The 16888-nt window shown below is 41.8% G+C and overlaps 1 protein-coding gene across 1 annotated transcript; it reads right to left on the bottom strand.

Annotated features, from left to right (window-relative positions):
* Window positions 1-1347: 1347 nt before the first annotated feature.
* On the bottom strand, window positions 1348-16572 carry zc3h7bb (zinc finger CCCH-type containing 7Bb). The gene is made up of 21 exons (XM_028029618.1): window positions 16315-16572; window positions 15596-15657; window positions 15461-15497; window positions 15131-15328; window positions 14873-15031; window positions 13229-13369; window positions 13112-13154; window positions 12798-13036; window positions 11434-11719; window positions 10485-10543; window positions 10290-10389; window positions 9777-9938; window positions 9473-9678; window positions 8608-8708; window positions 8292-8473; window positions 7600-7679; window positions 7140-7393; window positions 6959-7064; window positions 6701-6809; window positions 6103-6236; window positions 1348-5146 (listed from the first exon to the last, which is right to left on the bottom strand). Exons 2-21 carry the CDS (start codon window positions 15655-15657, stop codon window positions 5111-5113), a joined length of 2694 nt encoding a protein of 897 aa, XP_027885419.1. The 5' UTR covers window positions 16315-16572; the 3' UTR covers window positions 1348-5110.
* Between the last annotated feature and the right edge of the window lie 316 nt (window positions 16573-16888).

Here is a 16888-nt window from a genome sequence, read left to right as displayed (position 1 = left end):
AATAGTGAATTCAGCAAAGTGTGATGGGACACTATAAATGTAGGCCAACGTTACCTGAGCTGTAACTTTAAACAAATACGTGGCTTTGGTGCAAATTGAGGCAAATAAAAATGATCAGAGTAACATTTTGTTGATCAGAGTATCCACTTGGATTCTGCTGAGTAAAACAGTCATAAAAGTTCTGGTGTTCGCTATGTTTTTTGATCGAAAACACACTGCAGGCAATAATTATACCTGTATCTTGCAGAGCAGGTTCAGTGGACTTAAGCCTACACGTGCATAAATGTTTGGTAGGATGTTCTTCAGACACGTGCGAAAAAGCTCAACATTTCTTTCTCATAGCTAGTGTATTTGGTGTCAGAGCAGATGTCACCCTAAACAAGACAAACTAAGTCACATTACAAATGTACACGCCTTTCATTAGTATTTGTGCAGTGGAAGTATACGACTCTTAATGTTTTAAATAATCTGATAAGTGTGGCTTTCTTTTCAGCCATCTGTACAGCAATGTCCCTGAATACAATCCAATGTAACCAATTGTTTTACAGTAGCCCAAAAGAGGGCCCATGAATTGCCAAAAGCCACGACAAAATAAACACCGCCATGGAATGCTAGCAAGTTTATCAGAAATTCCATGCCAGCATAAAACGGAATAAAGATATAACGGAACTTATGCTAAAATATAAAACAGAATTTATGCTCAGAAGTTATGCTAGCAAGTTTGGAATATATAACCTAATTACGTTAAAACGGACTCTATTCAAAATGAGGAATTAACGCTAAAGTCCTAGTTATGCTAGTAAGTTTATGGTATTGAGGCTTTTACATTTTATTAGCCCTTGTGGGCCACCATAGGTTTTCCAAAGTCAACCAAATAGCAAATAGTGTACATGGAAGTACTCTCAGCATAAATCCAGGTGTTCTGTGAATGCCTCTGAGGTTTGTCAGACAACATTAGTGAACAAACATCGTGAATTAGAGAACACACCAGACGAGTCAGGATAAAACTGTGGGACAGCGGGGTTGGGTTATAAAACAATATCCAAGGACTTACATGTCTCAGGAAGCGCTACTGTAATTTAAACATGGCACAACGAGCTAGACAAGATGCAGCCAAGAGCTCCCCCAGGTATCTCTGGATGAGCTGCAGAGAACCACTGCTCAGGAAGACTGTCAACAGCACCAGACTCCAAAAATGTATACAAAATAAGTTCAAAATTATGTATTTCACTTTTCACCGTCACAAAATCTGAATTAGACACAAACATTGCAATTCCAAAGTGACTAAATGAAGTTCCAAAGGTATGAATAGTTTTGCATAAAAAGAAAAAAAAAAGCACAGTCATGTTTTTTTTTTCTAAAACATTTTATTGAACGCTTTCAAAAGATTTTGGTCCACTTGTGTGATCATGAATTTCCAACAAGGGAGGAGGAAAGGAAGATTTGAGGAAACAGCCGAACACATAAAACTGTAACAAAAAACCAAACCAGTACAAAAACAGGCCTTCCTTCCCCTTCCTACATCCCTGTTGTCTTCTGTGAAGTTCCAGAAAACAACTTCAATATGCTGATGACCAGTTGATGGTGAACTTCTTTAGTAGCTGCATTCAACCAAAGGAGGGAAAACAGGCCATGATGAGTCACATGAACGTTTCCAGAGAAGACCGTTTGTTAGCTGAGCACCGTGTCATTTCACTGCAACGCGGCGCCATGAACTTCAGGAGCATCAGAATGAAAGCTCTCTTTGCTAAAACAGACCTTCGAATTATTTAGGGAAAATTTAGCCCAAAGAGTATATATTAATTTAATGATCTAACTTTTATAAAGAATGTTTTTTTTTTTTTTTTTACATATTTGTTAAAACTATCACCATGTTGTGACAGTATATGAGACAGAAAATCTGTGAAAATGTTGATCTCCTCCACCTCCTCTCTGAGCTACTTTTGCAGTCTGAAGAAATGCGCCAAAAACAACCAATCAGAGCCAGGGGGAGGGTCTTAGCGCTGTCAATTAACCCTGTGAACTCACTGTGAAATGTACTAATGCTAACTCTGTTCCAGGAAAAATGTGCACCATCATCGGTGGCCATGCTAACTAGTCTTAGCATTCACGGGGAAAAGCTGTACAGCGCACACAAAGGCAAGATTGACAGCGCAAAGACCCGCCTCCTGGCTCTGATTGGTTGTTTCGAGTTTGCACTGGGTGAGGCACGGGAGCTAGATTTTTTTTTCACAGACTAACCATCTCACACTATACTGTCACAGTAACTGTTTCAACAAATGCGTAAAAAATTTTTTTATAAAGTAAGTAGCAGCATGTCAGTGGTATTTGGAATTACATGGAAACCGAACAACACTCCTCCTTAAAAAGGTTTTGTCATGATTCACATCCCGTCTAGGCGACACACAGGGAGCAGAACTGACGTCCGTCATGAGTTACATAATCATTTCTGGGCTCTTGCCAACACTAAAGAGAACGCTCACCTTTAATCCTTTTTTTATTATCATTATTATTGTTTATTTTTTAGCTTTTAAAAAGAGGCTTGAAGTCACACATATGTCAAAAAAAAAAAAAAAAGAATCCTGTAACCGTCACGCTTTATATTTAAACCGCTGGGATTTTCAAAATGACTGACGTGTTCCTGCTCACCGCTCTGGTTGGGACTCATGTTGAAACGGATGTGTGTCGAGCTGAAGTTAAAGATAAAGAGCGTTAAGAGTGCGGCTCTGCAGCTTTTTATCTTGGAAAGATAAAACAGATTTTCTGATCACAGCACTTTTCACAGCCACAGAAAAAAAAAAGAAGAAAAAAAAAGATACAGGCCACCATTTCTTATCTAAAACATCTTATAAAGGATGTCTAAGTATTATCATAGGTTATCAGGTATCATATACTGTATATAGTAAGTAGGATTATACAATAGGGATATGTATGTATCTTATAGGTGTAGTATAAGGAATAAGGCGCTATATGGGAGTATACAAGTCTCTTTGCGCTCCTTTGTGTCCAGATCTGTCCTTGACTGATCAAACTCTAGAGACAGGGCTGTCTGCAGCGGCGCAGAGGCGTAATTACTGTCAATTATTATATTCGTACATAGATACATATATAAAGAGAAAGGTATACATTGCAATTAACATACATATATCAATAGCATATAGAAGAGAAATAGGAATAGCAATAATTATAGTCATCATATTCATCATAATACTAGGAGTGATAGTAATACGATCCCCTCAAGGAAGCTAATACCTTGGGCTGTTCCAGACGGAGGCGGGATTACGGAAAGCAGTCGAGTCACGTTATCTGCAGCTGTGCGAGTCCGTTGTGTGTTTATTTTTTTTGTCTGTTTTTGTTTTACATAATCACATTCCACTCTACGGTTTTCATGCATCATCTTCCTTAAACCCACGAAATAAAGCTCCACCGAGTTTCAGCTGATAATTAGACGTAAACGTCTTCAATTATCAATGCTGCTTTTACCGTACTGATATATTAATAAGGTCGCCTCATCTCTGGCTCTCGATTCTCAGTGTAGACCATCTTCACCTTTATTTTCAATTAACTAGCCCCGTCTGGAACAACCCACAGTTAAGGAAAAACATTTTTCTCAAAATAAAACAAAAAAACAAAACCACTGTAGTCATCTATTTCGGCGATACAAGAAGTTTATCTATGTAATCAATACAAGTTTTCCAGGTTACATATTTATTAAGCTTAACTGCTAAGTTATCATTTATTATTAGTAGTATGTATATTATATGTATGTATAATATGCGTGTAGCTGAATAAAGACATACTCTCATGATGTCTACATTAAAAGGCTAGAATAAGATGGCAACACATTTCCTGCCTGTTTTCGTGTGCGTTTTATGTGTGTGTGTGTGTGTCGCGTGTTTTTAGGCACGGTATGCGCCGTGAATCCTCTCCATGTCTCAGGCCCTCTCTGACCGAATGGGGAGAAAATATTTGGGGCTTTTGGGGATCAGACGACAAATATTAGGTTTCCAAACTCAAGGCTGCAGGAGTTTCCAACTGAACACTTGAACCAGGAAGTCATAGAAAACATTTATGCTATCTTTATTTGGAAAAACAGGTCAGCGATTGGATGCTTAATATGCTTAAAACTGGATCAAGTTTTCTGTGTTCCTCCTACAACCAACTTCAGTCAACTTATAGGAACAAGGAACGAAGTTTCTTCTTCTTTACCTTTCGTTGCCAAAAATTCATTTTAATCCCTCTTGCGTATATCTGAGGGGAACTTGAATCTCTGTGCGATCCGAAGCAGGGAGCAGCCGATGTGAAACTGAAATGTTCTGGGCGTGTGCGCACATACATCCTACAACATTAACATCCTAAGCGACTCGCTTTCCTTGTTTTTGAAGGCCTGTGCAGGCGTTACATTCAGACTTTTCCACCAATATGGCAGATATTAACAAGGAAGCGCAACTCCCAGTGGGAAAGAAAACAGCTAAAAAAATTTTTTTTTAAAATCTTAATTTTGTTTGATCTCTCCGTTTAGATTCCTGTAGAGGAAAGAGAGCAGGATTTGGTCATTTAAGTTTAGACAGGCGTGTCCACATGATATCTCTCTTTGCCAGTGGTTTACAGTTTCAACTCGCATTAGGAAGCACTTGGAGTTTCAGCGTTAAAAACAAAGCAGATTGACGGACTGCGACCAGCGCAGCCGAATGTGAATCGTTTCAGTGCTAAGAAGAAGTAAAGAGTTGCCAGGGGGACACAAACTCTAAATATTAGGGAAGTAGACTGTGTTAGAGGAAAACTAGGCTGCGGAATTCCTGCAGAAAGACAAAAAACAAAAAAAACAAAAACAACAACAAAAAAAACAAACGTTAAAGCCCGACTTTTAGGTCTCGCTTCGGAAGCCTTCTCTTCATGATAACTGGTGCCTGTGGGTTTGTGTGTTGCGTGTAAATGTCTGAGTGCGTGAATATGTGGTCATGGGGTTCGAACGTCGTGTGCGCCCGCCCGGCCGCCGTCTCACAGGTGGTTCGACTGGCAGGGTGACGGGCGGTTCGGCCGCGCCTGGTCGTGGCCGGCTCGCCTCCGTCTCCGCGATGATCAGATGCGTTTCCAAAATGAGCGACCATCAGAGGTCATCGCCGTCTGACAGATGCTGGCCTCCCTACAAATGATGCAAAAAAACAAAACAAAAAACCAAATAAAAAAAAAATTTAAATAAATCATCTCTCTGATAAACCAAAAATTAAACCAAGAGAAGCTAGCAGGTTTAGCAGCTTCTCATATTAATACTAAAGCTCACTGTATTTATTACTATCTACTACTATGCAATAAAATCTATTTATTCTCTTATATAAAGGAAACAATTTTGTTAATTTCTCTCGACAACAAAATTAGAGTGAAAAAGTAGGTAGATAAAACAAAAAATTTAAAGCAATATAAATTAATGCAACAAAGTACATCATGTGAACAGCAGTATGGTATGGTGGTTTTGCTTGATAAAGCTTTATTTTATTTTTTTACTTTGTTCTAAAACCTTAAAAAAGAAATGTAATGTTGGTTCTGTAATTAAAAAAAAGATTAAATAAGCTAGAAAATTTCTGAAGAGATGTAAAAGGGACCTGCTAAAGTGTCAGGCATTCTGATGCTAAAAATTAGCATCTATGCTAAGGTTAGCTAAAATGTAGGAACTCGCATTTGGGGAATCACTAACATGTTGACTAACATGGACTTACTCCATTCAGTATACAAGGAATATTGTGTAAGCTAAAATTTACTAAAACGCTAAGATTAGCTTAAATGCTGTTACTAGTATATGGACTTACATTAACTTACTCTTATTAAGATATTAGCTAGCTAAACATAGCCAATATCTTAAAAAAAAGCAAAAAGTCTTTTTTTAGCTGTAAGGCTAACTTTAGCATGAGGGCTATTCACTAGCATGTAAAGTGTTTAGCATGTTGACACTAGGGGTAGGATGCACAGGAGAGAAATGCATTGCTCTCTAATGAATTGTCATGACAGCCACCAATTAGCATCGGCTGCTATTTTTAAAATCAGAAGAAAACTAAATAAACTGCTAGCAGCATTTCTAGTTCTGGGGGGTCTTTACCCACTTACCAGGTTTTCTGTGTAATCCGCTGTTATGGTGACCTGCTTGTCGTCGGGGGGCGGAGTTACAGCGGAGTTCTCCGTCCGTCTGTTCTGATTGGTGAGCTGCAGCCACAGTTCGTACATCTGTTGCATGTCTCTCACTGGAAAAAAAGGAAGACGAAAACGAGCAATAACTTCAAAAACAAAGAAAGGTTTAAGCTCATCTTTATTTTAAAGAACCTGAAAAGCAACCTTTAGGTAAAAAAATGACAACTCTGATAGCAAAGAAACAGATCTGAAGTAAAGGTAAGATCATCGGCTAAAGGGAGACTTTTCGTTCATCCCAGATCAGCCCCAGGACTGAGTTTGTGTATTACAGATTCATAACGATTCGATGCCGTTTTATATCGTAAATCTATGGCTTTAATAATGAAAAATGATCAATTTTGTCTTAAAAATGTACCACTGCCCTTTGAAATATTCCGGTTTTTTTAGCAGAAATTTACTCCTCTGTGGCCATGATATTTTTTTAAAATATTTTTTAATCTTACGGCTTTAATACTCTGTCATTCTTCATAGCTTACCTTTCTTGATCACAGAGTGTAAAGAGGAAGTGGGAACTCACAGTTGTTGTTCTTCATGTACGTCCACACGTCCCTCTCCTCCAGGCTGTGTGCGAAGGAGCAGTTCCCAATATAGTGGCACTTCTTCTGCTTCATCACATGCACACACATCTGCTCCACACAGACAACACGTCACTTTACATCAACAGGATTGAAATTACTTTCTAAAAACTTTCTTTTTTTTTTGTTCAGTTTTACAGATCGCCCGGTTGCCTTCGTGCGAATGCTTTTTTTTTTTCATGGACTGTGGAAGGACTCACGTCATATTGCTGTGGGTACGAGCGCGAGAAGGGCAGAGGTCGCACAACAACCCACTTCTTCTTCTCGAAGGATTTCACCAGCAGGACTCTGCGTTCCTTCGTCCAGCTGCAGACGAGCGGAAGACAAGGTCAGAAGACAACGCGGGTCAGGAAGCGGACGGGTCTGGACCCCGGATCCTACCTGTGCCGGGCTTTGGCTGTGCAGTACTTGAGGTTCTTGTCGGGCTCGTTGACCTGACCTTCTCGCCAGCACTGGCCACAGACGAACTTCATTTTCAGGTTGAGGGGGCGGCCCCTTCCTGCCCCTCCAACCAGCCCCCCCACCCCAACACCTCCTACTGGACCCACTCCGCCCGCTACCACGCCCTCCCCGCCCCCGAGGCCTGCCATGCCCCCTGCTGGTAGGCTGCTGCCCGGATGGGATATGTGGATTGGCTGAAAGAGGCGGAGAGGTTTCATACTTTTACTACAGACAATAGTCCTTACACATGTTACAGACCTGATCCACTCAACACTTATTAGAATGTTGTCCAAGTTTAACAAGCCTAAACGTTAAACCATCCTAAAAAATGTCCCCCCCCCACACTTAACTAGAGTTGGAACATGATTAAAAACCATCGCTGTCTGAAACTAAACCACACCTTGTGCTGCTTCTGTGAGTTCTGCTCCAGCCTCTGCCAGTGTCGTTTGGACTCCTGCACCATCTCTTCATGGGTAATACCTGGAGACAAACACCACACACAGTGAAAGAAATAAAATCGCAACATTATTCAACAGGATGGCATGTTAGAACAAAGAGTTAATACACATTTTTCATGACAAATAAAGAGAGGAAGAAAGAAAAAGTTTTAAAAAAAGACAAGAGAAAAGGGAAAAAAGAAAGGACAAAGAGAAAGAAAAAGGACAAGATGAAAGAGAAAGGAAAAGGAAAAAATGACAGATAGTAAAAAAGAAGAGATAAAGGAAATAGAAAGAAAAAGGAGGAAGAAAGAAAAACAGAAAGGAAAGAAGACAAAAAAGACAGAGCAAAAAGGAAAAGAAAGAAAAAAAGACAATCGGAAGAAACAAAAAAAAGAAAAAAGAGGAAAAGATGAGAAAGAAAAAGAAAAAAGACAAAATGAAAGAAAGGAATAAAAAAAACAAAGAAAGAAAACAGAATCAAAGAAAAGAGACAAATGAAAGCGAGGAAGAAAGAGCTGGACGGATGAAGCGAGAGCAAGATAGAAAGAGAGAGAGAGGAAGGTGTGGATAGAGCAAGAAAGAGTGAGATGGATGGATGATGGATGGATGGATGGATGATGGATGGGCTGACGTCTTCCTGTGTGCTGCGTACCAGTGTCCTGCTGCAGAACCCAGCATTTGAGCTCGATGACAGAGTGAGCGAAGGAGCAGCTGTCCTCGCGCTGGCAGCCGTAGCGAACCTCGTGGCGACAGATGTCGAACTGGCAGAGCGGGTGCAGAGGCCGAACCTTACTGTAACGCACGTTGGCTGACCTCACCACATGGACCAGGCACCTGCAGGTCCCATTCACAGTCATTCAGAGCAATACACTCCAAAAAAACTATTTTTAATTGCATATTTTTTTCAGATTATTTGAAGTTGTTTCAAGGAAAACGTAGATTTATACGAAGCGCAGACGTTCGCTCACTTGTTATCGTCAAATGGGTGCCGTGCTGTGAGGTTTGAGCAGACCGCCAAGTTCTCTTTGCTGCGTTTACTGATGATCCGAGGCTTACTGTCGAAACATTCCTGCACAAGAGTAAAAAACCCTGATATATTAAGGCAGTGCTCGTCAAAGTGGGGGCTGCTAGGGGGCGCTGTGTTGGAGGGGAGATGAGAAAAAAATATACAAATATAAAAAACATTTAATCCCATACATTTTTCATTATCTTTTTTTTGTAACTGAAATCTTTTTTATTTATATTTTTTATATAAAGTGCAAGATAAAATAAGATGTTATTTCCAATTCATCAAGCTGTCTTGCTCTTTCTAGCTTAGCAAGCAAGAAATTGAAAAGTTTCTGACAAGAGAAAGAACGAAGGAACCAACTGTGGAGGACACTACTTCAAAAAAAACAAAAAAACAACAACAACAAAAACCACAAGAACTGTGGGAATAACATTAAATGTGATGTGATTAATATCAAACGTGAAATATTATCCAGTAATATGTCATAATATTTCCCGATAATAAAATGTTTCACCACAGAGTTCATGGCCATCCAAAGTCAGACGGTACGAGGCAGCATTTATGCTAAATAAATATTTCTTTAATTTGTATTTAAGAAAATACAAGATAAATACATATTTAAGAAGTCAATGTTTCATAATTTGTAGCATTGTCTGTGGGTCTCCAAAGGGGGTCCCTGACCAGAGGTCAATGCTCTTTGCGGGGGTCGTGGCATGAAAACGTTTGGGGACCCCTGTATTAAAAAGTAAAAGTCTGATATAAACAGGAGATAAACGTGTCACACTAAGCCCCGCCTCTTCCCACCTTGCCCCGCCCCTCCTCACCTCACAGAGGAACATGAACATGCCCATGTGCAGCTGCAGCAGCCTGGTGACGCTGAGCGCGCGCCTCTCCGTGCTGCCCAGCGGGTCGAACAGCAGCTCTCGGCTCAGCGCTCCCTTCCTCTCCTGCGTCCACACGTCGATTTCTTCCTGGCAGTACGCGAACGTGCAGTTCTCTCCGTACTGGCACTCCTGGCGCTCCTGCACCTCTGTCGGACGCGGTAGAAGTTGAAGATTCCCCTCCACGGCCCAAAGCCGTAAAGTTATGTGGAATTTTACAGTCGATTTGAAAGGCAGATTTAGATACCTTTGCAGAGAACAAACGCCCCCAGGAAGTTATTGCGAGCGGGCCTGGGGCGGATCCTCTTCCAGGTGGGGTCGTCTGTGTTTCTGAGGCGACACAGCAGCACGTCCCTCTTGCAGCGGTGAGCTGCCTCCGGCTGGTACTTGTAGTCCATCACTCGAGGACCTGGAAATTATGTAATTATGCTACTTAAATGAAACATTTTGGTCTTTAAAATACCAAAAATTCCACATAACTTTAGATTTTGGTCCAGCTGATGAGGTCATTTTTACATATTAAATGATCGATATTTTGATCCGTTACTCAGCACTTTAGTTACCTTTTACCAAATACCTTTTTACTCTCGAGTCATTTTTTTTGGACCTATTTTTTTTACTTTAGCTTGAGTAAAAATATGTTGTAGTAGTGCTACTCTTACTTGAGTACGACTTTTGGGTCCTCTGCCCACGTCTGGTTATAAACAGAGAGTAAAGTATCCAAACCTGAGTTTAAACCGGTGATATTTAAGGATCCCACCTATTCGGCTGTAGCAGGCATGACAAGCCTGGCGAAACTCGTGAGTGGCAGCCAGAGGATTCCTGGAGAGAAGAGAGAGGTTGGTTCCTCCCGGTCCATTCTGAAGGAGAAACGGGTGACCAAAGAGTTAGACGTACTTATAATCACAACTAAAACCCTAAAATAAGATTTTAAAAAACGGAGCGTTTTACTCACCGTGTGCCCAGCGCTGTGGTTGCGCATTCCAGGGATGAAGCTGTGACACACTCGTCCCCCTGAAGACGGAAACAAGGACACTGATATCAGACGGTATGTTGCAGCGATGCTGACTCACCTCTGATGACAGCAGCAGGTTAACATAAAACACTGCGACCAATCAAATTCATCCGTGCTTGGGTGCAACTGGGAGCATCACTCGCTTCTCGACGTCTTGTCAAAGTGCGGCAGTCGCCTAAACTTCTGCACATTTTTGTCACATTATTTAATTTTTGTTTATTTATTTCAAACAGGTTTATAAAAAAAATAAAAAAATAGAGCAAGTAACCAGCAGGACAAGAGATGACGTGCATACAGAATCAAAGACTACATAATTAGCCTACCACTTCTTTCCTGTTTAAAGAGCAGTAGGAAGAAGTGAACACGTATTTAATCCTGCTCCTTATCTCATATTAATAAAATGCATCACTCACCGACTCAGTAATGATCAAAGATTTGTAATTCAAAAACATGCTGTGGTATTCATATGCCTGTTCAATTTACTGTGCTAAAAATACAAATGCATAACATGTCTTTATTTGGGTAATGTAGCAAGTTTAATTGAGGATTGGTACGTCTTTATTTTGATAATTGTATAGCACATTTCAGTAACAAGGAGGTTCAAAATGCCTCATAAAATAACATAATTAACACGAAAATGAAAAATGAAAGTATTCCGACGCAGAGTTGACCTGAATTCAAAGTCCAAACAAATAGAAGTCGTAAAACAAAATGGCGGCCTTGAGCACACTGACATCTCTCTGAACTATGGAGAACCAAGGGGTCCGTCCATTGGTGTGAAAAAAAACCCACACAGAATTTCCTAAACTAAAATATTGGAAACCCAAGAATTTGATTAATGAATCAAATGGATTTACCACCCAGCCCCATAAAGACCCGTAGGGCTCACCAGGCAGCGTGTACTCAGACAGCGAGTCCAGCCCACCAGCAGCGACTCCTTTCCCTTCGCCATCTGCGGCCGCTGTAGAAAAGCTTCCCAGTGCGTCCTGCGCTTGGGTGGAGCCCTGGTCCCGCACTGGAGGGTACGGCTCCAAGGGGGGCATGTCGCTGATGGGGGAGCTGAAGAAGGCCGGGGGAAGCTGGGGCGACGGAGCCGGGAGGCTGGGCGAGTACGGAGGCCGAAGACCGACGGCCGTGTTGGGAAGGTTGGTGGGGATGGCACCTTGAACCGGACTCTGGAGGGACGGAGACGTACGTAAGCAACAAAACTGATGACCTCATGAGCTAAAAAGAAGGGAGCTGATGATCTCAACATTCGCTTAGTGTGGCATTAAAAGGTGTATTATAAGCCTGGCGGGCCACCAGGCTAATGATGCGTTCACATCAAAAGGTGCGTCCGACACTTAAAAGTTTGACGCGCGTTGCACTTTGAATGCAGACGCTTGACATTTTGCTCTACACAAGCGCTTCTCAATTCCAGTCCTCAGTCCAGCCTGCTCTGCATGTTTTAGGCGAGCCGCGATTTCAGAACAGCTGATCCAAATCATCCAGTTACCTTTTCTGCCGCCGTCAAGTGCTCCAGGAGCATGTTAAATCATCCACAGATTCAACCCAGGCGTGTGGCAGAAGGGAAACACCTAAAACACTGCTCTACACCTAGCGTTTTGCGTGTCTGGTTTAGATCCAAAATCTATGTGGAGGGCGCATCAGATCTAGCCGTTGTTTTCTGTTGGATGTGCTCGACGCTCCAAACGGTTCAAATCTCGCCACACTAGACGCTCGAAATGCGCCGCAAAGGCCCTCGATGCGTCTCCACATAGACTTTGAACGTAAACCTGACGCAGTGTGAACGCACCATAAGCATTGTGATTTTTTATTATACCTTTTTATTTTTATACACCAGAACCAGTGATGACAAAGGTGGATTAAGTTGTTTCTCTGTGAAATCCATTGTGCTTCCACAATACCTGAATCAGATCATAACATGGTCAGTATGTGACCACATAGGGAGTCTGAGGTCAGGTGTCTTTTTTTTATTTTTCATTCATAACCACTTCCTGTCTTTACCGCTCTACACACCAACAACTTCAGCAAATAAAGTGACAAGTCGAGAATAAAGGATTAAAAGATTTTGGACACTTTAAATAGAATGAAACAACTTAAGTGTAAGAATTTATGTTTATTTTAATTGTATTTTTTCCTCAACTCAAAAACATGAATGACTGACTGGGCTTAGCAGGTTTTCTGGTGGGGGGAATCCTGATAAAATGTCACCAGCACTCGAGGAAGATTTGGTGTTCTTTGCGGCCTCACCTCACTAACATTTTTTGGCATGCAGTCCAAGATGCTGTCCAGCCCGTCCTTCATGACGCTGCTGCACTCGTCCATGTGCTCCGACACCGGGACGGAGTACGGCATGGGCGGCAGCGTCTGGCTGCTGGGGCTCTCCGACAGCTCCGTGCACGAGGTCACCACCGCGGTCGTGGGGTCGTCGCTCACCGGAATGGGCGTGGCCAGAGGGGCGGGGATGCACTGCGCGTTGGACAGGTCCGCTGAGTCCGGAGACAAGGGAAAGCGTTTAACGGGAACGTTGGGAGCAGGACTCGGATCGACTCGGCGCATCATACCTTGTCCCATGTCGCCCAGGGACTCCAGCCCGTTGGAGGACATCTAAAGAGCAGGAAAACGTCGGGTTTAGGTCGCCGCGCGACAGATGTGGGGTTTTGGGAGCGAGTAGCACCTACTTCTCCAGTGGGCGGGGAAGTCTCCCCGAGACTCTCCCCTTCTGTGGCGGCTGACTCGGTCTGGGGGCTGATGTAGGCTTTACGGCCCTTCAAACCCAGCTTGCAGGCCAGGTCCTGGGCCAGGTCGATGACCAGCACATCCTGCAGCAGCAGGCAGAAAGATACCGTTTGGAACGGGTGTCGACGCGTTCTACTAGGAGAATAACATAAAGCTGATATGTTCAAACTTTTTGGTAGGGCGGCCAAAAATAATCAAATTCTTTTTATTTATAATGAAACCTACTTTATGCTTTTATTTACCTGTCAAGCAAACTAAAGCACACAATATTCTAAAAAGTAATAAGTAAAGCAGTCAGATTTCTGTGGACCATATCCTGACATTTTCAGGTTTATCATCTTTTCTAGATTTCTTTTGTGTCTTTTTAGCAACAACTGCAGGATTTTGCTCACTCTTGCTTTTATTTTGTAAAGCTTATTCAGCTTCTGTACGCCACAAATCTGGAACAAACTTCCAGAAAACTGCAGAGCAGACGGAAAACAGAGTTCCTTTAAATCAAGGCTAAAAACACGCCTGTTTAGATTTGCTCTGGTACCATAAGAAATGGAACACTGACCAACATATTGATGATTTTGATAACAACAGACGGCATTATCAAACTGGTTTCTCAATTGGTGCCTGTATGTTGTTTTTATGACTTTTTATTTTTGTGTTTTTATGATGTAAAATACTTTGCACTGCTTTATTGCTGAAAGGTGCTACACAAATGAGCTTGATTGATTAAATGTTTGCATTTCAGCGAAATAAACTGGATGCTTTTGGTAAGCCTGCCGCAACAAGAAACTAATCAATTAATCGCACGATAAATTAAAATGAGCTCGATCATTTCTATTCTGACGACTGAGGTTCTTTTTTGAAGGGCAAATTTGTTTACAGAGACGTCATAAGTCATTTTATGTCTGTTTTTTGTTGTGTGTGGTTTCTATTTCCCACTTGTTGTTTTTGGTTGTCGTGTTTTATTTTGGATAGTAAGAATATCTTCCAGTTCCAGTGTTAAGTGTTCTTAAAAAAAACCAAAATTAAGTTTATTGATCTTTGAGAGAACAAACTTGTACTGTCATGCTATAATCAATATACTACTGGAAAGTTGTCTCAAAGTAACAATCATTTATCTCAGTAATTACGGGGACAATTACATTTTTTATTGCGACAGACAGGCCTATTTCTTTGGCCTCTATTACTAATAAATCAAATTAAATTAAAAGGAAAAACCTGGATGAATACTTTGTGAAGCACCTCACATTTTCAGATTTTAATTTAGTCTTTTTTCAGGGAAAATTTCACCCTAACATTGATTTTACATGTGCAACTGCATCAGCTGCCCGAACTGGGAAAAAAATGTAAGACATTCTTGAACTGTGATCAAACTCGTTACGAGGGAAAGTCACCCGGGCCGCCCTACTTTGGACACCCCTGCCATAAAGTCTTGAAATAAATCAGCAATGCTTAGGCTGCAGAGAAAAAGGGGCCAATACTCTATCGGTCGATCACTGATCTCCCAAAATTAAGGAAATCCGGGCAGATTTATCGGTGCGCCCTTACCGAATACATTTGCCGGAAACCATAATAAAATATCGAATACATACATGTGGTGCTGTAAGCAGACATTTGGTTCCACTCTCGTACGCCTCTCTGAGCCGCCCCAACTCCCTGAAGCAGAGCGCCTTTCGGTACAAAGCCCTGCGGCTGCCCTCTGACACACACAGGGCGCTCTCACAGTCCTGAATGCCCCGCTCATACTCCCTCTGAAAAGATAAAAAAGAAAGGAACAGACTATCAAGATTTTCACATTCAGAATAAATTTTTGTAGATAATCCACTCTGCCCGTTCATATTCGACTTCACCATCTGGTAGAAGGCGGCGGCTCGATTGACGTAGAGGCTCTCCAGCAGCTCATGTGGGATGATGACGGCTTCGGCCTGCGCGTAGCGGGCAACGCTGACCCCCTCCCCGTACTGCTGAGCCGCCTGACGCCAGTCGCCGTCTCGAAAGCAGCAGTTCCCCTCGTCGAGCAAGTTGCACACCAACTGCATCAGGAAGGCCTAACGGGAAAGTAGGTAAAGAACAAAAGTGCAATAAGTATTAAATAGACCATGGTGGACTATTGGTCCACACAGGATAACACACTTATCCTGTGTTTTTTTCGTGAAAAACGAGGATAAGTCAAGTCTGACCTCGTAACTCTCTGGTTCAGGAAAGGGCAACGACGACCTGGTGGACGGGAAAGTGAAAGCACATTAGGATTTCGATGCATTTAGCGTGTGGTTTGGCTATGGTGTGAAACTTTGGGTCGGTTTTATGCCTCCTACTGGATAAAGCTCATTGCCCTCTGGATCTCTTCTCGTCGCCTCTGTCGTTCTGGATCCATCATCTGAGGATAGAAACACGACTGACTCCAAACGGCTGAAAACTCCACAAAATGTGCACAGTCTTTTCAGTTTTGACACAAATGTGATTTGGAAACACTTAACTTTTATTTTCAGATGATGGAAGGCCTGCAAATAGATAGACTAACTAATCCTAGTACCTGTCTTCAACTAATTATGATGTTAATTAGCTTAGCTGCATTAACAATATGAATCACCATGTGTATACTACTAGTTCTTTACAAATATATACAACTGAAGGCAGATGATTTTAAATGGCAGCATTTTAGCAACATTTGCTAATGTAAGTCAGCACATTACACACATACATGTTATCTGCTAACTTACATTTTACGCTGACTATAAATAAACAATATGAATTGAGAAAGTAGCTAATTCAGTTACCATAAGCGCCCCCACCTGAGTTTACCTGGCGGGGGTTGTTAGCCAGATAATGCTAATTGCTAATTTTGGCTAACTCAGATTTAGCTTTAATGAAGAAAGCAGTAAAGGCCATTTATCGCGTTCAGCTCCAGCCGCACCGTAACGAGTGTATTATCTAACATAGCTGAAGAGTTATCCCGCGGGATTTAACTAGCGTTCAAGTAAGTTAGTTGGCTAAATTAGCCAAAGCCCTTACAGAGCATAGCATGGCAACTCACCGAGAAGTTACTGCGCTTTTCAGATCAGGGTTAGCTCCCCCGATGCGTTGGAGACAAAGGTTGGGGAATCTGGGCAACCGAATATCAGTCAATAACCAGGCGCATTTTTGTACGGTGAGTATCCGTGTCATTGGAGAGTGGACCTAACACCAGTTTCTCTGCTTCAGCTACAAACTGGACTGGCTTCCTCACGTAGCTAGCGGCTAGCTGCTTCAGCCAGTGGTTAAATCGCAACAAGTTTCCAGATCCGGTTGCTACCAGAAGATGGCAGCAAAACCTCTCAAAGTTTTAAAAATCTGGTTTCTCCAGGTTGTTTAAACTGATTTATGTGGAGGGTCAAGCCAGGGTACAGGAAAACCAAGTTTAAAGGATATATTATTTCAGTTAAACAAAGTTGAAGGAAAAAAAAATTGATTTTTCGTTTCTTGATTGATACTGGTCGTATTATGAGGCTTTTGAAAATATGTGTGATGAATGTCTTATCCTGAAGATGGTGACAATGCAACAAATACAAGACCAAGTTCCCTTAAACCTCCAAAGAAGAAGTTGGAGAAAGCACCTGCGACTGAAGAAA

This window comes from Xiphophorus couchianus, chromosome 10 (genome assembly GCF_001444195.1).
Source record: "Xiphophorus couchianus chromosome 10, X_couchianus-1.0, whole genome shotgun sequence".
Classification (NCBI taxonomy): Eukaryota; Metazoa; Chordata; class Actinopteri; order Cyprinodontiformes; family Poeciliidae; genus Xiphophorus; species Xiphophorus couchianus.
This window is presented reverse-complemented; position numbering and strand designations above follow the sequence as displayed.